At 40.0% G+C, this 21,585-nt stretch overlaps 3 protein-coding genes across 5 annotated transcripts; 1 reads left to right on the plus strand and 2 right to left on the minus strand.

Moving 5' to 3' along the window:
* Positions 1–1,443: 1,443 nt before the first annotated feature.
* Positions 1,444–13,340, minus strand: RB195_012677 (uncharacterized protein; the record flags this gene model as incomplete). Of its 2 annotated transcripts, XM_064202165.1 has the most annotated exons (18): positions 1,444–1,616; positions 2,436–2,577; positions 2,634–2,735; positions 2,820–2,901; positions 4,520–4,634; positions 4,683–4,899; positions 7,620–7,745; positions 8,341–8,435; positions 8,660–8,822; positions 9,883–9,993; positions 10,067–10,213; positions 10,288–10,382; positions 11,608–11,692; positions 11,750–11,856; positions 11,988–12,116; positions 12,173–12,246; positions 13,092–13,213; positions 13,284–13,340. In XM_064202165.1, 18 exons carry the CDS (start codon positions 13,338–13,340, stop codon positions 1,444–1,446), a joined length of 2,142 nt encoding a protein of 713 aa, XP_064058045.1. The 2 variants fall into 2 exon arrangements, with proteins under 2 accessions (XP_064058045.1, XP_064058046.1); XM_064202164.1 differs by lacking the exon at positions 2,820–2,901 and having other exon boundaries at positions 4,510–4,634.
* A 1,772-nt stretch (positions 13,341–15,112) lies between these two features.
* RB195_012678 (uncharacterized protein) lies at positions 15,113–15,513 on the plus strand (the record flags this gene model as incomplete). The annotated part of the gene is made up of 2 exons (XM_064202166.1): positions 15,113–15,283; positions 15,484–15,513. The coding sequence occupies 2 exons, from the start codon at positions 15,113–15,115 to the stop codon at positions 15,511–15,513; spliced, it is 201 nt and encodes a 66-aa protein (XP_064058047.1).
* A 666-nt stretch (positions 15,514–16,179) lies between these two features.
* Positions 16,180–21,118, minus strand: RB195_012679 (uncharacterized protein; the record flags this gene model as incomplete). 2 transcript variants are annotated; one of them, XM_064202167.1, is made up of 7 exons in its annotated part: positions 16,180–16,707; positions 16,765–16,968; positions 17,135–17,290; positions 17,804–17,890; positions 17,958–18,118; positions 20,160–20,259; positions 21,089–21,118. In XM_064202167.1, 7 exons carry the CDS (start codon positions 21,116–21,118, stop codon positions 16,180–16,182), a joined length of 1,266 nt encoding a protein of 421 aa, XP_064058048.1. The 2 variants fall into 2 exon arrangements, with proteins under 2 accessions (XP_064058048.1, XP_013301410.2); XM_013445956.2 differs by lacking the exon at positions 21,089–21,118 and having other exon boundaries at positions 20,160–20,235.
* Positions 21,119–21,585: the final 467 nt, after the last annotated feature.

Consider the following 21,585-nt stretch of genomic DNA (forward strand, 5'->3'; position numbering starts at 1 on the left):
GCACATACAAGCAAGGGATAGAACACAACACAGAGAACAGGGGGCGATCATCTTGAATATTGCACCCGATCATCGTTCTCGGAAAGAGAACACATGCGAAACGAAACAGATGCTCACTGCCGCCTTCACATTGTGATAGATAGTTTAGAAGAAGAAAGTTCTAGTGCTATTCTATCTATACACCAATATACATACAGTAATCAACCACAGATCTGCCCGACGATAACTCCAAAACGAAAGCTATCTAGCTGTCCAGGTTTAGCATAGATCTCAACATCACTAACCAAAGACCAAGGGATCAGAGAAGGAGGTAACAACGCATGAGGAAGATATCTGCTAAGAAAGTCTATGATAACACCATATGCTAGTAGATAGGAAGAATAGAATGGACAAAAATAAAACAAGATGCTAGATGGGAAAAAGCATCGCCAACGTAGCTGCACTTGACATGGTGCGACCGCAATATGCTACCATCCAGATGTTCTCTTAACGATCCATTGTTTCAATATTACGCTACCTCTCTTACTTCTTCACAGAAAACTTGAACCTCATAAGAGAAAAAAGAGAAGAAAGATCATGTTTGATGCTGATGAGTGGTGCAAATCCAGCAATAAGTTGAAATACAAAGGTAGCCAGAGCCAATAATTGTTAAACATAAGTTTCAAAACTGAGAGAAGCCCTCTACTTCCCCGAAGAAAAAAGAAAACAGAAACTCATTAGTGGATATCCTCCGTCTTTTCCCTCACTTATTCCTACTTCAATTACTTTTACAACGCCCATCGTTACAGTGGAACGAGGTGAATCTCTCATCTGACTAGCGCAAGCAGATCTTTGGCGCCTTATTTGCTCATCGAACTCGAACTACAAAATGATAGAGGAAATTCTCCGAAAAAAAAAGTAAAAAAGCAAGCTGGTGTGACTCATATGGTCCCGCTAGTCTATCTCCATGTGCAAAGAATTCGTATTTAAAAAAAAAGAACAATGGTTTCACTTTTTAGGGTACCTCTTATTTCCGCACTTTTTAACAAGAAATCTCGCTGACCGCATTGATGAGCGCCTATTGGGCCAGCAGAAATGTTCGAGACAGTATTCTGAATAATTTTTGAGTAATAATAAGCTAGCTAGAATAATAATAAGCGAGCTGTAACTATGTACGAAATAATGTGAAGGATATATTCAAGCTAGCCTCTCGGTGAAAGTATCAGAATCATCTCAAAAAGGTTTCGAAACCACTTCATTCACAGGAACAACAACACATCGACAGGTAATTGAAGTAATAATAAGATCAGATTGAGAAACTTCACAACAGCAAAACAAATTAATTTGAGATAACAAATGAGTCGAAACACAAAAGACAACAGTTTAAAATCTCGGGGAAAAAGTGCACCAGGAACAGAGAGGAAGTGAAGATCGCACATATATTTATATCATACTTACAGAACATCACCAAACGCTTTGATCAAGATCGGTCTCTGCTGTTGTATCCAGATGTGAATTATTAGTCTGATTTTTTACCGGGACAACCGACCACACACTCTGATCGGCATCTTCTTTGTCTGTGTCCATGCCGGAACAAATAGCAGAAACATCGAGGGAACAACAGGACTCGTTTTGGCCTGAGAATATCATTAATCTAAACGAATTCTGAGTTATTCAAAGTGAAGCATAAGGACAGAACCACCGCGGCATCATAATCTTCATCTTTTATACTGAAAGAAACGCTGTACAATAACTGACAATAGTTTGAAATCATAAAGTGATAAGCCATTAGTTAGCTGTTTACTTCCGCTACTCTCAGCAGCCTTGTCTTAAGTTACAGCAGTTTAGATACATTCTAGAGATTTTTTAAGACTTGAGCCATTCAAAGAGATAACTTCTTTAAACTACCCAGTAAAATGAAGCGAAAAGGCAGCGAAATCTCTAATGTCTTTAAAGGTAGCTCATCACAAAATTGACGTAAAATGGAGATCCCGAGGAAAACGTAGAGTTCACATGGAAGATTACGGAAAAAAGCGCGGCTCCGCTCACTCTCCACTAATCGTCGTAAAAAAAACAGCGTGGGAGCATTGTTAGATTTCTTAGTTAATTAGTTTTACAGCTTTTAAGTGTTTCTGAGGGTAGAATGAAAGTTAACAACTGCTCACAACCGAAATTCCCAAATACATCGATGCGAGATTTGAAATAATTAGTTTTATTTCTTTTTCAACAGGTAAGCGTGCTATTACATGATTGGAAACAGTTATCGGTCACTAGGATCTTGGCTCTGCTGCTGAGAGTGATGGCAAAACTTCTAGAGATCTTTGCGCAATAGGTAATGGACAGCCAGGTTGACTATAACTTTGAAACATAGAAAAAAATCCTCACCTAAGAGAAGAAAATAGTAACACTAAATACCTTCAATTCATAAAGTAGTGTACTGCACAAATAAAACCCACCAAGAGAAGGGCTTCTATTTAGAAATATATCACTGGGAAACCTTTTGGCGACCAAAGAATCGCAGGGCAGTGATTTTTCGCTACCGGACAAATCAAGTAATGATTCAAATACACTTTCGTTATCTTCATCCTGAATCCGGTTCTAAATGAATGTGCAGGTTATTGTGGTGAATTACGAAAACAGACAGTGCTGCTTACCTCAACACATTCTTCTACGTCACTCGGTGGAATTATCCTATTTGTTACGGTAGGTGTTGTAGAAGGAGCGGAATTTCTTACGGCTCGATTAGCCTTGGCAGCCTAAATATCCGAATTTATTAAGTATTGTAGACTTTAATGATATATTTGCAAGTGATACAATAGACATGAAAACAAGAGACATACTAGTCTTTGTAAGTTAATGCGTGAGTAAAACAATTTCTTTCGGGCAGTATACTTGACCTCCCCAATGTTAATCCGCCGATTTCTAGAAAGTTCGTACAGGTAGAAACTTGAAAAAGCACCAAAATAATGCGGTTAGGTCAGCAAGCTACGGCATTAGGGATAGCTTAGAATTAAATGGATGGAACATCTTCCACTTTTTCAAGAGCGAGGGCGAATGAAACATGAAGAGTGCGAGGAGCCAGAATGACAACGGACACGCCAAAAGCTGATCAATATAAGATAAAAAAAAACCTGATCTACTTTGGAATATTGTGCTAGCAGTAACGCAGGTTTTGGTCCAGACAGTTTCTGCCCTGAATAAGCCTGCGATACATCTAGAGACGAGAGAGGTGACAATACGAAGAGGCACTGAAAAGACACATCCTACAAAGGTTTCCTAAATCTTACCACAAAAGAAAACCCGAAAAGGTTAGTCAAATTCGTTTGAGCGAATGAAACGGAAAGGAGCCACGGTCTGGCACATGTTGAGGCAAACAGCTGGAGGATCAAGTGTACCACAGCTATACACTCAACATTACATTACTTGCTACATATTTTAAAGGCATCACTCCACGAATCTGATGTGGTACGGATTTGAGGTGGAGTATTCGAAAACAGTATAGTAGATTATGGGGAGGAGAGTGATTCCGTCCATTTCTTCTTAATTGCCATAAAAAACGGCCCGGACGATACGGCTTCGGGTGTTCTGGCGCACTTTTTTCTACAAGGAGCTCGACTGGAACGCGCCAGCCTTGTGCGGCGCCGCATGTTCCGGGCCGTTTTTTTACGGTAATTAGGAAGAAATGGACGGAATCACCCTCCTCTCCATAATCTACTATCTCTTATAAGAATACTCCACCTAAAACCTGAATACTCCACCTAAAATCTGCACCACCTCAGATTCGTGGGGTGATGCCTTAAAATTGATCTGTGTTCCATGACCGCTCGTTCAATACCTGCACATAGCTCACACAGCTTAGGTTTCTATTTTGTGCTCGTTAGTTCAGCCCAGATTATTGATGGTACGGTTAGAGGTTCTTGCAAATTTTAGGAACTAAACACTGGAACAGAACTCTCGTGTACTATCAACCACCATTTCCATCTTATCTTGCGACCTTTACTCATGTCCATAAAAATTAAACTTTTCTTCTCGTTTTATACGGGTAGAAGCATATAAATAAATGCAACACCTAAATTTCAACTAAATTGTTGGAAGCTTTTTGATTTGCAGTTTTCCAGAAGAGTATATGACGTGTTTCTAAAGCCGTATGTTTATTATTCCACTAATCTATAACAGCATCGATCGCTTGTCAAACGTTAAGGCCGATCTGCAGGTTATCAGCAACGCAGTAGATTCTCATCAGTGCTACTCCACAGATCCACAAATTCCAATGATTTTTTAGATACTTTTGTTACACCTTCTCGTTACCTGAGGTAGCTGTTGTCTGTAACAATGCATCTCGTGCGTAAAAATATTGAGGAAGATGTGTTGTGAGCGTTATTTCAAGAAACTTTTATTGCCAGTTGTACGAATGATGAAATGATTTTGAGTCGAAAATACATATTTTACTTTCATATTCCAAAATTTAGTTTTAAGTTGGATTTTCAATTTGTTGCCAGAGACTAATCGCATTAATAGAAAACAGCTTACATTACCAGACCCATTTCGTTTCTTCTGTGCCATTGATTTTTCTTTCGTCATCTCCTTGAAAGAGAGAGTTGCTGGAGAGAATGACTGCAAGCCTTCAACGAAAGGCACACCGGATAGAGGGGATTCTGAAAAAAATGGTGTCAACCATAGCATGCGTTTAAAAACCAACTCACCGTTGTCACTGTCCACTTCTTCGATACGACGAGAAGTTCGTCGACCGCTTGTTTTACGTGAACCTCCTTCAGACGTCAACACTTGTTTTGCAGGTGTTCGTAGGTTTGTAAATGCTTCAATTTGGGCTTGTACGTTTCTGATTTCAGAAAGTAACTTCTGATGCTCATCTTCATTCCTACGAATGCTAGTTTTTAAAGCAGTAACCATGTTTTGAGCCTGAAATAGAGCTATTTTGAAGTGAAACACCTAAAGTTCAATTAATTTAATGGGGAAGAAGGAAGAGTACTTTCACGTTCTTTTTTCTCGCGATCCATACCACATCACAAAGACCAATTTGGTTGATTAATCGAACTGATACTATGCGGATACTTTGCGCAACTGTGAAGGTGCACATTTCGAATTTTTGGCAACGACGAACCATTTGATTCACTGATCGTCAAGGTAACTAATCCCATTATCTCATCGCTGCAGAATCAAACTTTTCAAAAACATTTTTATTGCATGCTCCACCTCCGGTTCTGAATCTATGCTTTGCGAAGACGCTACTCAAAGCCCTGGTTCACACCCATATAATCAATTTCGCCGCAATACAAACCATAATTTTGGTTCATTTTGTTATTTTTTCTATTGATGATCACTCATTCTGCTGACTTTCCAGTGATTTCCCATTTTCTTCATCTTTTCTTCGTCCACCATGGCTACCATCATCCGCGAAGGATGTAGAGCTTCTTGCAGTTTGTCTGGGAGGATAAACACTGACTTTATCATCGGCTGGCCCTGCAAGTCATTGTAGGCCAACACGCGTTCCAAAACCTCAACGATTACGAATTGCAGTAAAAACGCGTTGGCGCATCCCAAGTGAATTGATACGCCAGTGAGTTTATATTTATCTTTTTATAATGTGACTTGCTTATTCCAACATTTCCTCGATGATGCGTCTCCGTCTGACCATCTTACATTGCTAACACCTATCAAAGTTGTTCTCTTTTCCACTTTTGCCCTATTTAACTTGCCCTGTTTAACTCCTAACTGCTCTTTCCCTGGATATGCATTTCTCTGCTTCATTATGTATCCAGATTTAGATTAAATCTAACCTTCTTTCGTGCAAAAGTTAAGAGTTGCTTTCTACTTTTTACTGAATTGAGTGTAAACCTGCACTCATGTTTTCCGTTGCAGTTTACAGAAAAAGAAACCAAAAGAACTTCTGACAATCAGAAACAAGTCAACAGTCGCTGACGCATAAAAATCCAGGAATGAGGCTCACCACGGAGGCAGGGAGGGGAGAAAGTGGGAAGAATGTACATAGGTTATGGTTCCAAAATTGCTTCACGCACGACTCAGGAATAGCACGATTCCGCTAAGACTTAGAACACTTTTTAGGAAGCTAAGAGATAGAAACAATGTTTTTCAGTTGACACACACGCACTATTCTAATTATTATTTTATTTTATTGTTGCAGAAGTCTAGATTTCGCATGGATGAGGACGTGGACGTACAGTTTCAGGTAGTGTTCAATGTTGTAGAAATGAGCACAGCTGTCACCAACACGACCCTCAATAACTTTGCGCAAACAACCGTCTGTATGATTTTATTAAAGCCAGTCGGTAAACCTTTTCATAACGCAATTTTTCAGTATAGTATGAAAGATACCACTAATTTCTAGACCAGGCCTGCAAATATTTTGCGATGTTATATGTGATTGAAAAAATAAACAACTGAAGCAAGAATGGATTACTCAAAACATTACAAAGTGGGAAACACTCAAACAGAATGCGATTATACTACTTACTTGATGAGACCTCTGAGAATTTGTTAACGACTTGGAGGTTTCTGTGAAATACTATATGGATAGATCTAGACAAAATTATTTTCCTTTCTTGTTTTCAAAAACAATCATGAAGAATCCGGGCTTACAACATGCGATAATAAAATTATTTAGGATCTCTACATTTCCGTAAATAAGTATAGCAATTGAAGCGGCAACCTCTCAACAGGTCGTGATGTGCACCTCAGCTCTGAAGTTGCAAAAATTCGCACCCTTCGGCTGATATATTGGTTGTACGTAGGGCACGGTTGACTCAGTGCCAATTTCTAGCTCCCATAAATGCACAAATGAGCCTTGTTGCTGTCACTCTTTTGCTGGCGATTTGGGAAACGTAAATCAAACTTTCAAATTGAATTTCATTGCGAAAAAAACTGTTCATGCATTTCCAAAGTACGCAAACAATGAATAAATAAGAACTGTGCTTGTGGTAGTTGACTGTTCTTGTACCAGTTGACCTAAAACACTCGAATCTGGAGTATTCGCTTTTGATGTTTTCGTCAGAATCTCGATAGTCCTTTGCTTTCGTTCAACTGCTGTTCGCATCGAAGTCGTTGCTAATGTTTCGATGACTTCCTTGCCCATTGCCCTTTTATTTTTTGGATAAATGGATAAACAACAGTTTGTAGCTATAAAATTGTCTCTGAATCATCTATTAACGTTGTGTAATTCAATAAGGAAAAAAATAGCCATAGAAAAGTTTGAATACTTCCTTTGTGAGTGCTGAGTGACATACTTTAACTTTTAAGTGAACTTTTATTGTTTGCTAATCACTCTTTGAGTTTAGTGCGCACTCTCACGCAAGGTTGGCGCTAGGTTAGGAAACTGAAAGTAACGAGTTTTGTTTATTGTTAGCATTTTGAAGATAATAAACGTTTTTCCTATCCACTAGTATTATCAAATCAGTAACCTATATGAGAAGACTAATGAAGAAAAAAACGGGCACCTGATCCACTTGCATTTTAAAGAATCACGTTCTGAAGTACGCATCACTAATATACACACACTAATCCATAAATTAGGGAATATCTAACGTATGTTACTCCAAAAATATCTCCTGTGATTAATACCCACACGAGAATTAAAAATTTTATGTATTAAGAAAATAACTTACGGTATTTACTTTTGACATGATCTTCGCTCTCTGTTCCTGTATCCCTCGTCTTTCCTCATTGTACGACTCCATGTACGCCAGTAAATCATGCTCCACAGCCAAAATCGCTTCAGCAACATTCCCGTCCTGTAGTACTGTGAGAAGTTAGTAACTATTTAATATTTAGTAACTGGCATAGTGTACTACCCTTCTTTGATTTCTTCTCAAAACCTCACGAAGCATTTTTTATATCGACCGCATGCTACATACTTTAGACACAAACCCAGCATATTTATATTACCATGTTATTATTATTTATACATTTATTATCATTTATACATATTATTGTTATTTACCCCTTATGAATATTCATTTCCAAGATGCATTACAAATCATTTTACAAACAAACAAAAAAAAAATACACACAGACACATCGTCGCCCATTAATAAGCCGTTCGTTATAAATGTCGACGAGAATAGACTAGACCAAAACATTGGCCGTTTTATAAACCGTACTTTCAGTTGGATTGAAGGGAAAAAAATTTCCTCGCTAAACGACTAGCCTTAATCCTGAACACCCAAAACACACTTGTCATTTCGAAACCCCTCTTCTCTCTCACACCTACTCTGTATTTGATGACAAAGTGCGAGAACAGACTGGAAGCATTAAGCTCTGCCGGCATGCATCATACTGTTTATAATAACACAAAATCGACGATATGGCATTTGCCGACAAACTTACTTCTTCCGAATTCACCAAATTTGCTTTCGCTGCAGTGATCTCCTCTTCGAATTTTGCAATTTCAGAATCCAGTTGAGTTTGTGCCTCGCACTGCTCTTAAGTAAACGTTGAGGAAGGACATTTATACTCCAAAATAATTAAAAATACAATTTTCCTTCGAAAAAGGTTTTGGTTTGGTGCAATAACGATGACAAATAAAGGGTTGAGATGTTTTACAAATAAGAACCTGATTTAAAAAAAACCAGTAGGTGATAAACGGCTGCCGTTTGATAACAAAAGTGTACAATATGAGTTGTGTAAGTCGTCGTCAAAAAACTACCTTCAATAGTACGGTCCCACGCCAGCTTATCTCTATCTATCATTTCGACATGATCTTTAAAGTTTTCTTTCAATTGCTCCAGTTGGCATTTTAAAGTATGTAACTCCTTTTCTTCCGCTGATTGTGCAAGCTCTAGTTGGGCGATTTTTGACAGGAGATGGTCCTAAATCGCAACCGTTTTAATAAGAACGCGTCAAAGGAGAACATCACAGGTTGAAAAAAGAGCAACAAAGAGGAAGGAAGCACATAGGAGGAAGCAATAATTTAAAGAGAAATGCAACTACCTCCATTACATTTCTGAAATGACAATCCGCAAATAAATAAGTAAAAGGTTCCTATTCATTATCTGATTGAAGAAGTGAAAAAAAAAATGAAAAGCAACCAAAGTTATCTTTCTGGGAATGATCGTCTCAAGACCTCGTTTTGTTTAGCAGAATCCAGTGAATTTAGTGACAGCTCTCGTCTCAACTGGTTGTATTTTTTTTTTAAACTAACACTTGTATTTTCTATTTCAAGATAATGATTGAGGATGTCTATCCGTGATCTAAATCAATGTTGCAGAAAAGAACATAAGCTGTATTAGCAGGCATATACACTTGCTACCCATTCTTGGATGTTTATGGTTACGTATGGGGTTATGGTAAGTACAAACTTGGGATGTGTTGTACATTCGCTGCGCTCGAATCGTTGCACGGTGAGAACAAATGAAGATGGTATGGGATTTCGAGAGAGCAAATTCCGAAGTCACAAAATTTAGCACAACAAAGTCTGAGACAAACAACTTATACTGCTCAAAAAAGTTGGAGAGCCAAAAAGAATGGAATGGCTTCAACATGTTTGCGATTGTTCGGGATGCTGCATAGTCCTAAAATTAATAGCTGCTTCTAAAACAAGTAAAATCCTTGTCCACAAAATGAGAGCCATGGACTATAGTACACAAGATGCTGACAGGCTGATGCGTTGGTAAATACTAGCATTACTATCTTAGAAAAATCTACTAACGAAACTCAAAACCTGACCCAAATAAAAGGAGCTACAGCTCGATTGAAAAAAGAAAAAGTTGAGCAGTGATCTTTCGATTGATTTATGCTAAGAAAGTTTTTGAGCCATTTTAAGGAGATGGAGAGATAGCGGTTCATGTTGGTGACGTGTTGGTTCCTATCTGAAGACAGCATATACCACAGAAATGCCGAAGGTAGCGATGCTAGAAGGAATTATTGCACCTCTTTCGAACAAAACTCTTCCTTCCAAGCTTGAGACTCAGAGGATGACCTTGTCTTCAATGCAGCCGTATGGGAACGAATCTCATCTAACTTTCGACCGTAATCTTCAGCCTAGAAGAAAAAAATTAGAGAAGTAGATGAAATGAAAACTTGAAAAAAAAAACCAGATGCGGAGAACAATAACCTCGTTAGCGCGTAGAGACACTTCAGTTTTTGATGACTTACGTAGCAGCAATTCTAGAGCTTGTCGTTTTTGGGACACATTTTTACGACCTTCAATATTTTGAGCTTCCAAAGATTTCAGTAGTGCCTTCTGCTCAGCGATTTTATCCTGAATTGATCATGAACAATTATCTAAAGCTGAGAGTGACAAAAAATAAATCGAACGAAAATCAGCTAACGCACCTGCTGGCATTTCAAGATGTTCCTTCTATCATTCACAAGTTGGTCTGCTTCTTCACATTTTGACTCAAGCTCTCTGAGAGAGCGTCGTAGAAGATCTAAAAATAGATATACTTAAGTTTGCATACGCGTATTACACATAGCATCGAAAAGCGCAAGCACGCACAACAGGTAGCGAGTTCTACAGTTGTATAATAAAATAGGAGTGCTTCCAAAGAAGACAAAAAAAGGACCGATGTAGGTATCATTATAATCTTGTTAATTTCTTCCACACAAGGATTTTTGAATATGAGGTGTAGGCTGCCGAGCTAACCTATGTACTAGAGCATAGATTTGTCCCTCTTTCATAAGGATGCTCTTTTACTAACAAAACTATGAAACAGTACACTGATACAAGAGACCAAACTTATGCTTCCGGGAACCGATTAATTTCACGAATAAGAACCGGAATACAGCACAACTAAATGAGTATAATACGTACGATTACCACTCCACTTTTTCAAATCGTTGTCAGTCCCCTCATTTTTGCCGTTGAAGATGGGAAGGTGCAGCCGGTTCAAACGGTTCAAAACGACACTGAGTTCGGCGCAGCTGCGCAAGCTGCCTGATGGTGCCTGATGGTGAGGTAGTACCGTTGAGAACTGTATCAATGAGGGTCGATCATAACCGCTCGTTCCACAGCACTGCTTCGAGAGTACCCGCTTAGACAAATGCACCGAGCTCCACGTCCCGATCATAGTAAGCTGAGGACAGACAGCTGAACGTAACATCTAGACATTGACATGGAAATTTTTCACACAAACTTTCAAAAAGGTGTCCGTCACTTAAAACCATCGATACGACATATCGATACTCCAGCGCAGCGTGAAGAACAAGGTTACTGATCATTGGAACTTCGCGCCGTGTTAGTATTGAGCTAATCGGTTGGTCCTAACAATCAGTTATATGTTTAAGTATCAGTGTATATCGGGAAGACCTAAGAAACTGGATCTAAGAATTAAGCAATCAAAACGACATAAAGCACGGTGTAGCTCCATGATAGGAAACCCAGATGTAGAGTTAGGTTGCCCCCTAAGTTTCTTTCCTATTTTTCTGATATTTTTATTTTTTATGCAACAATGAAGACGTTCCAACCATCAACAATATTGTCAGAGGAATAGTAAGTAGTCTTCGGCCACCTATGTGATAGATTGTTGATTCTTTTGGATTCAGGCCGCCGTGAATTGAAGAGAGTGGAAAGAAACTTAGAGACAGCCTAATACTATCTTCTAGAATTGTTAATGTAAAACACCGCTACAGCAAACTGCATGAAGGAAAATAAACCTGCGTGAGAATTTTTTTCCTGGATCAATTGACCAATACTTCTGAGACGGTCTTTCATGGCAGTGAAACTTGTGTTTTCACTAATCTAAAAAGTCGAAATACCCAAAAAGCAAAGAGAAAGGTGTTCGAAAAAGCAGTGTACCTTCAAAGAAGAAAGCAATGTAGACAGTTTCTCAATCCCTGATGAGTAGTCCTTGCTAGGAAGGCATCTCTTGCGGAGGACCTCTAGTTTCTCTTTGTGTTGAGTTACTTAATAAAAGAACAAGAATTTCTGGTTCTCAATATTTTCAAATCTCATTTTTCGTGATTTTCAGATAATAATCAGATTTTTCGTACGCATATCTAAACTGCGAAGAAAAGATATGAAATAGAAAACGTGCCACACTCGGTCGCAGTGTTCAAAGCTTGCTCTTTTCTTCGCTTAGCTTCTATAACTCTTCTGTAATAGTCCTGTACTTCTTCTGCAGCCTGAGTGATTGTATTCGACAAAGTTCGAACGCCACAGTTAGCTGGAAGAAATTCTTTTGAAGGAATATTCTGCGGAGATAAAGGTGGAAGTAATTACCGGTGTCGTATATCGAGGAGCTGCTCTCCAATAAACCTTTGATATAATCGTTCGAAACAGAGAGTGAGGCGCATCTGAAAATTAGTGCATCATCTTTCATTAATATTCAACTATTTGTCGACTACGTTAATTTTCCTAACTTATAACTTATCTAGACGTATCCAAACATAAAGAACTACAAAGATGGCGTAAGAAACAGTCTTGTGGGTCGAATTTTCCCACGTGGCACCTAGCAACGTGTTACGTATGCAAGCACAGATGTACGCGCCGCGTCTGCCAGCGACCAGGAGACATCAAGTCAGCATCAACACCTTTTTCATTGTCTGCTCGCAGACAGTAAGCCGGTCTCACAGACATTGCACATTAGTAGGTACCTCGGGGAGGGATCAGGTGAGAAGAGGCCGTTTATCAATCCCGATAATTAGAGGAAATTGAGAGCTGCTTGCTTTGCTATGGCATTGCTCTGGAATTTGCTCTGGAAAATTTCGAATATCCGACTATTTCGAATGTGTTCGAAAACGTGTCTTCCAACCATTCGACCTTGCCAATGTGTTCAAGTGTTCGAAAGAAGTATTGTCGGATACACGACTTTTCGAGTCATTTGCAATCGATCTTCTTGGATTGGGCCCACATATAGTACAAAATTCAGCAGTTTCAGAGGATCTACTAAGAAAAATACTTCCTTTTGAACCAGATAATGCGTTGATAATATAAGCAAAAAATGGAAGTTATGAACAAATATAAGACTAAAATCACATGAAGAGACCCGAGACTTGATGCGTTGCAGTCTTCTCCCAATCGAAAAGAAAAGGATGTAAAATTTAAGAGTCCTGTTTCATTCCGTCACTTTTTTCCAACAAAACACCACCTATACCATCGATGCGGTCCATAAAGAAACAAAAACTGCAAAAAAAAAAACCTGGCTTCGTTCTCTTCATACTGTTGTCTACTTTCTTCGTCCAGTATTTCTCCTGTGTAATCGTCTGTGCAGGCCATCTGATACTTTGCAAGTTCCTGCCATAAGGTTTGTATCTCGCGATCCTAAAGCAACCAAAGTATAAATTCCCCAAGAACACACAAAAAAAAACAAGAGAAAAGAAACTTGTTGTACCATAGCAAGAGAAGCGTCATTCTCTCGTTCTATTTCCGTCTCTATATTCGTCGCCATTATTTATTTTGATGAGGACACTGGAAAAATAAATATTGTTCAGAAACTTGTTGTGCTGAAACTGAACATCGTTTCCGAAATTCCCAGTGATTGTGAAACGTCCAAGGGCCAATTTACAATCGACGCTGTGTTCAACTGAGTGAGCGCAACGCGTCAGCAGTGCAAGCCCTCTCCCCTTCTGTCTGTCTGCTTTATGTCTACACATGAACCCTATTTTCCCTCCTTGAAGACACATCGTACCCAAGCAGTTCAGCACATCTGACGCTGACTGTAGGCTTCATAAGATCAGCAAACATTACTTTTACACACAAATACATAAATAAAAAACGATAAGAAGTATAACGTCTCTAGCGGGTCTGGCGTTACATACATATTGTAAATCCCCTAAGACTAAGCTTAGGTCTTAGGACTTAACTTAATTATTTACTTTCAGAAGAGCGCGATTGTGTGTCTTCCCCCCGAACTACACTTTACACCGAATCTCTTAGTAATGAAAAGAATATTGTAGAAACGTAGTGTATAGTCGATGTAGAACGACATGAATCACAACTGTAATTGCGGTGCATTTGCGTACGCACTGGAAACGGCGCGGCGGAGGCAGCATTTGGGACCGAGCCGGGACCGTCGCAAACTGCAGCGATGGGTGGTGCCAGCAAGGGTTTCACCACACTCCTAGCCGCTGTGCTCCACTGAAGCGCGCCAAGAGAAGCCGCATACGCAATTGCGTACGTGCTTCATGTCGTTCTGATCCTACTTTATATACACATGGCCACGCAATTGTGGCTGATAATCTCCGAGCTGGAAAATGACTACCGTGTGTCCAGCCAACCAACAACAGAACGCAACACATAATCCACAGATTTTCGACTAATAAAGAACAACAATATTATGCTTATGCCGGAATACCTTAGTAATGAAAAGAAGACAGTGAAAACATTGTGTACGAACATTGTGTTGTAGGAACGCAATGTAGAAGTATTCGACTCAATCGCTTTACTGTTGTTCACTGAATGGCCATTTCCGTATGGGACCTTCAGTATTTTGCGCGTCTCTCTCTAGGTTTTCATCGATTCTGTTGATGTGGAAGTTTTTTTCTAACTGTTAATTACCCGTGTTTTGTTGTGGGATCCACAGGAAAACGTCTGTGTCCAGTATCCTCTCTCCACTATGTTCTCAAAGGCGAGCAATATCTGCCGTCAAACCTAACCAAATTGGATACACCAGCCGTGACGACGTTTGTGTACTCTTAGGAGGTGCACCCGTCTTTGCTTCGGATGCGTTTTGTTGTTCCGGCTGAACAGCGCCAACAAAGTAGGTAGGCATGCCGCCACACTGAAATTCAGGTGGTTTTGACCCGAATATCTATTTATTTATTATATATTAGTATACAATCCATAGCATGCTCTTTAGTCGTGAAGATCGCCATTTCTTCTGAACCACTAATCTTAGTCATCAGGACGAATATTCAAGAAATTCTAAAATTGAATTGGTTAACTGGATTGTTGTTCTGCACATATACAAGAGTGAATAACGTCTAACCTCACATTCATGGCGGACAGGCACACTGTTTACTAACACGCGAGCGAAAGATCCTCGCAAAAGATGTCCTTTTCAAATCCGTAGTAAGTCAATATTTCTTTGCCGACTGTTGTTAGTCTTACAGGCGCCGGAAACCTTTCCTCCAACACCAGCGTTACGGGTTCAATTCAAGCGATTTAGTGTCGGTTCAAAACTGAATTGAAGTTCGGTGCAATTATTTAAGCGGTTGCACAATGGAGCATGGCATTTCTGATCAACAAGCACCCTCGCTAGCAGTGCTTAACGCTAGTCCGAGTGAAGCCAGCGGCGGTCCCACCTTGATCCCAATCTCCAGTTCCATTGCGCCGCTTCGGAAGCAGCCATTCATGCAACTTCACCGAGCTCCTGGTAGTTTTGACTCGAATGTAAGTGCAATGTGTGTGAAGCAAAGGAAGAATAGACACTCAATTGTCACCAGGGCAAGGAATTTAGGACCTGCTGTGCTCTTCACTTTAGTCCTTCAGTCTAGTGCAGTTTACTCCTTCACAATTCCACATTTATGTAACATTTTCTTATATCAATACTCTAAACGTCCATAATAGGACAAAAAATATTGTTCTTTCAGTTGTGGCCATGTTATTATGCGATCAACTAACTGCGAAGGAGGCACTAACCCACTTCACTCTGCTAAACAAAAATGCCTGAAACAGAAATAAAATCTACGAAGATGTTCATTCGGAACTAAACTAAGGCTAATCTTCGCAGAAGAAGGAAAGATTATAGTCTTAAGATTTTTACTTCTGTACTGTCACGTGGCGAGTCGCCTCACACATCGCCTGAAACAGTTGCTTCTTCTGTATGGTGATTTCTTCAAGCTAATGTACCCAATCCGGAAGCACAGACAGGAAGAATGAGAAAGTGAGATAGAAGACTTGCCTTCTTCGAAAACGGTGCTGTGATAAAGGAGTTCGAGAGGAAAAATTTAATGCGCTTTTGTCGCTTTGTCGGTAATCAACGAAAATAAAAGTGTGTTTTAGTTTTCTTGCAGAAAAACTACCCACAAACATACGCTTGACGAGAAATAAATAATTTATTATAACACATTTCAACCAATCGAGAAAGCAATACGAGGCAGGGCGTCGAGATGCTCTCATACAAAAACAAACCCATACCACGACACCTCATGTATTGGTGAAGCAAAACATAATAATTTAATAATAAAAAAACAACAACTCGAACAAAAAAGGGCTAGAAACGAGACCAAAAGTCAAAAACGCAACTAATGGTCACCCGACCCGAAACAACAGAGCTTGGCAAAAACTTATAGTTCCTCGTGACCCTCGTCAGCCTTCTCCTCATCCTCATCTTCCTTCTCTTCCTTCTCCTCTTTTTCTTTCTTCTTCTTTTCCTCTTCTTCTTGTTTCTTGGCTTCCTCCTCCATCTTCTTTCGGTTCTCCTCATCTGCCTTTTCCTTCAGTTCCTTCTCAACAGGCTTTAACTTTTCGAAGGTCTCAGCGGCATGAGCCTTAGCCTCATCAACAGAATCACTGACGAGGACATTGTCGAAAATAGTGCCGGACTTGACTTGCCAAAGATCAAAACCAATTGCTCCCCAATCCTTGTACAGGTAGAGCTCATCATCAGGTGTATACTCCGGGTTGTCAATCTCAGGATGGATCCATTTGCCTTTGTAAGCGGGATTCTTAATCTGTTTAGGCTTCCACTCTCCCTTGTACTCCGGATTGTCAATCATTGGAGGTTCCCATTCCCCGTCCATTTCGTCATCCCAATCGTCGGGTTTCTTGGCATCGGGATCAGGGATATGTTCTGGCTTGTCCCAATCTTCTGGCTGGAAAAGAAAATGTTATCTGGGGACACATTACCATGGAATATTTACGGTGGTCACCTTTTTGTCATCGGCATCGTCGATGTATTCTCTCTCATCCCAGTCTTCGGGCTTCTTCGCATCAGGATCCTTGATTTTTTTAGGTGGAAGTAGATCCCAGTCCGACTCGAGCTCTCCACTTTCGACCTTTTCGCCGTCGATTTGCACTTCATAGGTGTTGTCAGGATTGAGGATCAGAGTGTACAAGTGAGTGAGTTCATCATCCTGTAGAACAGAAAAGTCATAATAAACATTAGCTTCTATGTAGCAGTAAAAATATCTACGGAAACTAAACATAACGAAGACATCATTGATTATACGTCCAAGATAAACTTTTTTGCAACAAATTCTCAACTATGTACTGTCTTGTATATGAAGAATATCTACACACCTTGCATCGAATATCCTTCTTAATGAGATGATTCTTTCCCTTGTAGCTGAAAATGACATGGACCTTCTTCGTTGGACCACAGATATCGGGACCAAACATTACGTTGTATGGTGTTTCGCCGTGGAAATCGGACAAGTCAACATCAGAGCTCATGACCTGAAAGTTTGTGCAGAAAATTCATGGACATAAAAAAGTAAAGCAGGATAAACTTTAAGATTCCGTCTGTACATAAGCGTGATAGCAAGACTCACAACAAAATCACTCATGCAAATTTGGAAGATCTACGCAGACATACCACGCGAGCAAAAGTTGATGTCTCATATGTCTTTTTCAATTTGACCACTTCACAAGATATTAACACTATTGTTCACGTGTATCCGTGCTATCACGCGAATGTAGTTCATGAAGTTCAAAACTGAAGCAGCTGGTCCCAGTATTACACTGAATTTCTTTTAATTCTTCAAATTTACGGTTGTTACTCATATTTGTTCAAGAAGGCAAAATCTGCAAAGATCTAAGGATTTGTTATTTGCCCGGAAAGTTTGAGACTTGAAATATTTGTGTCACGTGCATGAACAAATCCACATATCCGTTCTTCTATCTCGTCATGTGTTTGTTTCTCGAAAAAAAGCACATGATGGCAAATCGAGAATGAAATATTCAACATACCTTGACGTAACCACCTCCACAATCTATTCCTTGCTCGTGCTTCACGGTAAACTGGATGACAACAGTCTTACCCTTGTTGGAGAAAGCCTTAAATGTTCGAGTATGAAGCAACCTATTTCATTCAAACACCATAGTTAGAACGAAAAGTACTTACTTTTGGGAACTTGGCAGCACGAGAGTAGAACTTAGCGTCTTGACTAGTCTTCATGCCTTGGTCGCGAGTAGCGTCACCAAAGTACTTGCCTGCGGACAATACGAACTCTCCATAGTCGCTCTTATGCTTTGACTGCACCCATCGTTCCTTCCAAGAATCGTCTGTAAAAAGTAAAAAATAATTCAAGAATCTCTCATACAGAAAATGACGCTAGTTTTTTTTTAAATTTAAGGACCCCCTTCAGCTTCACCAAATAATTTCAGTAGAGAAATATAACATTGCAATAACCGCAATTTCTGGACTCTGTCCAACCATATTTTTTCTCATTGTGTGTTAAGCAATCTAGGTATAAGCAAACTAACCAGAGTAAAGGGGCATACTAATGTTTAAAACCAAGTGAGGCAAGCATGAATTTACTGACAAGAACATATATCCTACATGAGCAAGTACGTGGGATGACGATTTTGACATGTCATATCCAACTTCCACGCTTTCTAAGCCTATGATCGCACGTCATGCCAGCTTGAGCTTATACTGAGGTCTCCTGGGACAACACAAGAACGGACATTTGCATCTTAGGAATGCGACCTGGGCACCATGCAGTCAGTTGAAAGGGATTGGAAAGAGGCATCGAAGAAAAATCATCGCTGGAGTGTTCATTTGTTAAACCAAACAATAATCCATGAGATCCAGATGTGCTGGACTGCATGTCAACTGTTTGGGGAGAACAAAGTTTACGACCTACAGCTGATCCATGTGAACGATACATATAGCATAGAAAATCCCCCATTTTTTAAAGCCTTTCCGTAACGCTTATCACTACCCATAAAATAAAAGAGAATTGACAGGGAGTAAACTTTCTTTGGAGTTTAGTACTTAGAACTATGAACACGGTGAATAGAAGAGTACTGGTGGCTTAAGCGAAATTAAACGAAAAACAAACTCTTTTTTCGTGACGAAACTTTAACAATGACTGACATAAATCCGTTCTCCTAAAAGGATGTTAAAGAGTTCTAGAGTTCTACATTCTATCACTACATCGCCCTTAACGACAGATTAACGACTACAGAAATCCTGGATTTGCAAACCATTCATTTTCATGTGCAGTTTAATACCCTAACATTAACAAGACTCGACAAAACTCCCATGTTATATTTGCTGCAGAAACAGCAGGAAATTCGACATTTTTATTAGACCATAAAGTGCGTTGAAGTGCTTGGTGTTGATCGATACATTTCAATGTGCCAATGTCGTCGGCTTCAATCCAGCACATATTCAACTGTATAAATGAGTGTACGGCCAACCAAATAACCTGCACCGTCAAACGATGGATGAGCACAGTGCTTTTGTCTTCCCAAACAAGTCTGATACGGATCCATCGAATCGAAAAGAGATGCTCTGGTTGGCCCAGGGCGGTTTTGTACCTATAGAACCGTTGTCGAAGCGGAACCTCTTATCACTACGCCACAGTCGCTCTTTAAAATTTTAAGACTACACACATGTAAATATCAGCACCTCTCGAAAGGTTCTGTTTAGTTAAATAGAAATAATAATTCCGGAATAACATTGGTGTAGGCTGACAGAATGATGTTGAACAGACGTATCGTCTGTTATTTCCCCATTAGTATTGAAAAATCAGCAATATCCCCGGGATCGAAAAGCAATCAGCAGCTGTTATAAAGGTAGAAGACTACCCTAGACGAAGGCTTAACTTCGCGCTACATAGACATTTTCTGCAGAAACTTTTACTTGAGTAAATGAGGTTAGTGGGGAGAGCTGTTCTCCAAATACATCTTTCTCTTGGACTATTGTCTTGTCTTCTTATTTTCACTAGTCGCTGCAGATACTCCTTGAGAATTGATTCCATTTAATTATTCATTTTAAATTCATTTTTGTGGTTGTTGACTTTGTGCACTTGACATTCCTTTAAGCAGATAGGAACTTCGCGAGATTTTTAGATTAGATCTGTCCTTTTTTGAATAGATGCCTGTTCTACCTGCACTACTGCTGGACAGCGACACTCTAACCCCTGCATCTTCAGTATTACCTGCTACCACCCAGGTGGAGTGCACATAAACACCGTTAATTTCCCCATTTCCCTACTGCCAGCTAATGTTTGAGCGAACAGTGCTCTAATCGGACACTGCCGGTCTCTTCTTTCTAATTCAGTAACTGTAAGAAGAAAATTGCAGTAACATTTACCTAAGAACTCTTCTTTGAAGTAGACCTCCGCTACCGCAATACAAAGGACCGGGAGCAGTGCGACCAAGCTCCTCATTGCTGGGAAGATTTCCACCAAGTGCTGAAATGAAGAGACAATTTTAAGGAGAAGTCTTTTTTCTTAGGACTGAATCGATAGTTTTCTGTGTGAATAAGCGAAGAAAAAGTATATTTGTATTGTAAATATATGAAGCCTAGAACGAAAGTTAATCTATGAGCGAAGAAACGACTAGAATTGACGAGCGATGACATGGAAATAGGTCGAGGTCGAAGTGGGGTTCAACTGGGAAAAAAGACGAGAAAAGCGGCGAGTGATCGAGAACTTTCGGCGTCAAGTACGTCCAGAAGTGGTTAACAGAAGAAATAGTGCTGAATGAATTGATGTACTGACATAAATGAGGTACACGCGTGTCTGCGACCACGCATATATGCCGGCGTGTTGGCGTGATAGCAGTCGTCAGCACAGGCGGCACTCTATCATTGGTCGAAACGCCCGATTGACGAATCGTAGCACGCCAGCACGTTGGGGCGGTCGGAACGGATCAGCACGCACCGGAGCGTGAACGCAGAGAAACGAGAGCGTCTGGGTGGATTTCACGTCGAAACAATAGAACAGCGAGAGACGCAGACGTGTAGAGTAGTATTTCTAGCAGTCAGTGAGTTGTTGAGTCAATGACAAATGTTCTCGACATTGAAAATAGTCGCGTTCGAAATCGATTGATTCAGGGATCTACGGGGTTCCCCTAATGGGTCCGTTCGGGATTCGATAACTGAGCGTAGCGCGGGCGAATTATGCACAGCGTTAGCGAGCCCAGTGGTTTAGCCGGTGGAAGCGGCTTCGAGAATATTGAACGACGGGTGAGTTATGTTTTTGTAGGCACGGATGGATTCGAAACGTGCAAAACGCGCACCGAATGCGGAATGCTTCCCGATGTTTTCATCGATGGAAATCGATAGAGATGGGTGAGCGGATACGCCGATGGTAAGACAACGTCCGAGAGGTCAACGGTGGCTGCATCGGGCAGTAAGGGATGGTAGAGGTGACCTTAGTGTAAATTTATGAATTTCATGTTACTGCTCGGGAAGAATTTGATCAACTTCTTCATTTTAACTTCGTTGTTCTTCGAATTGTTCGAGGGGACTTCAGTAATTCTTCAATTTATCCCAGGAAGAGTTTATCATATATGTACTAGTCCATATATTAGATCTCTAGAGAATCGATGGAATAGGTGCACCTCTCAACGAATAACAATAACTCAATCGAGCGTATGTTTAGGAATAATCTCTGACCCCCAACACTTTGTCGCCTCATTTTTTTTTTGCATTCACCTTGCTTGCATTGCTTTACATTTCTATTTAGATACAAAGTACGTAGATATACTGTGTGAAATATAGTGTAATTATTAGA

Source organism: Necator americanus, chromosome V, assembly GCF_031761385.1.
Source record: "Necator americanus strain Aroian chromosome V, whole genome shotgun sequence".
Taxonomy (NCBI): domain Eukaryota; kingdom Metazoa; phylum Nematoda; class Chromadorea; order Rhabditida; family Ancylostomatidae; genus Necator; species Necator americanus.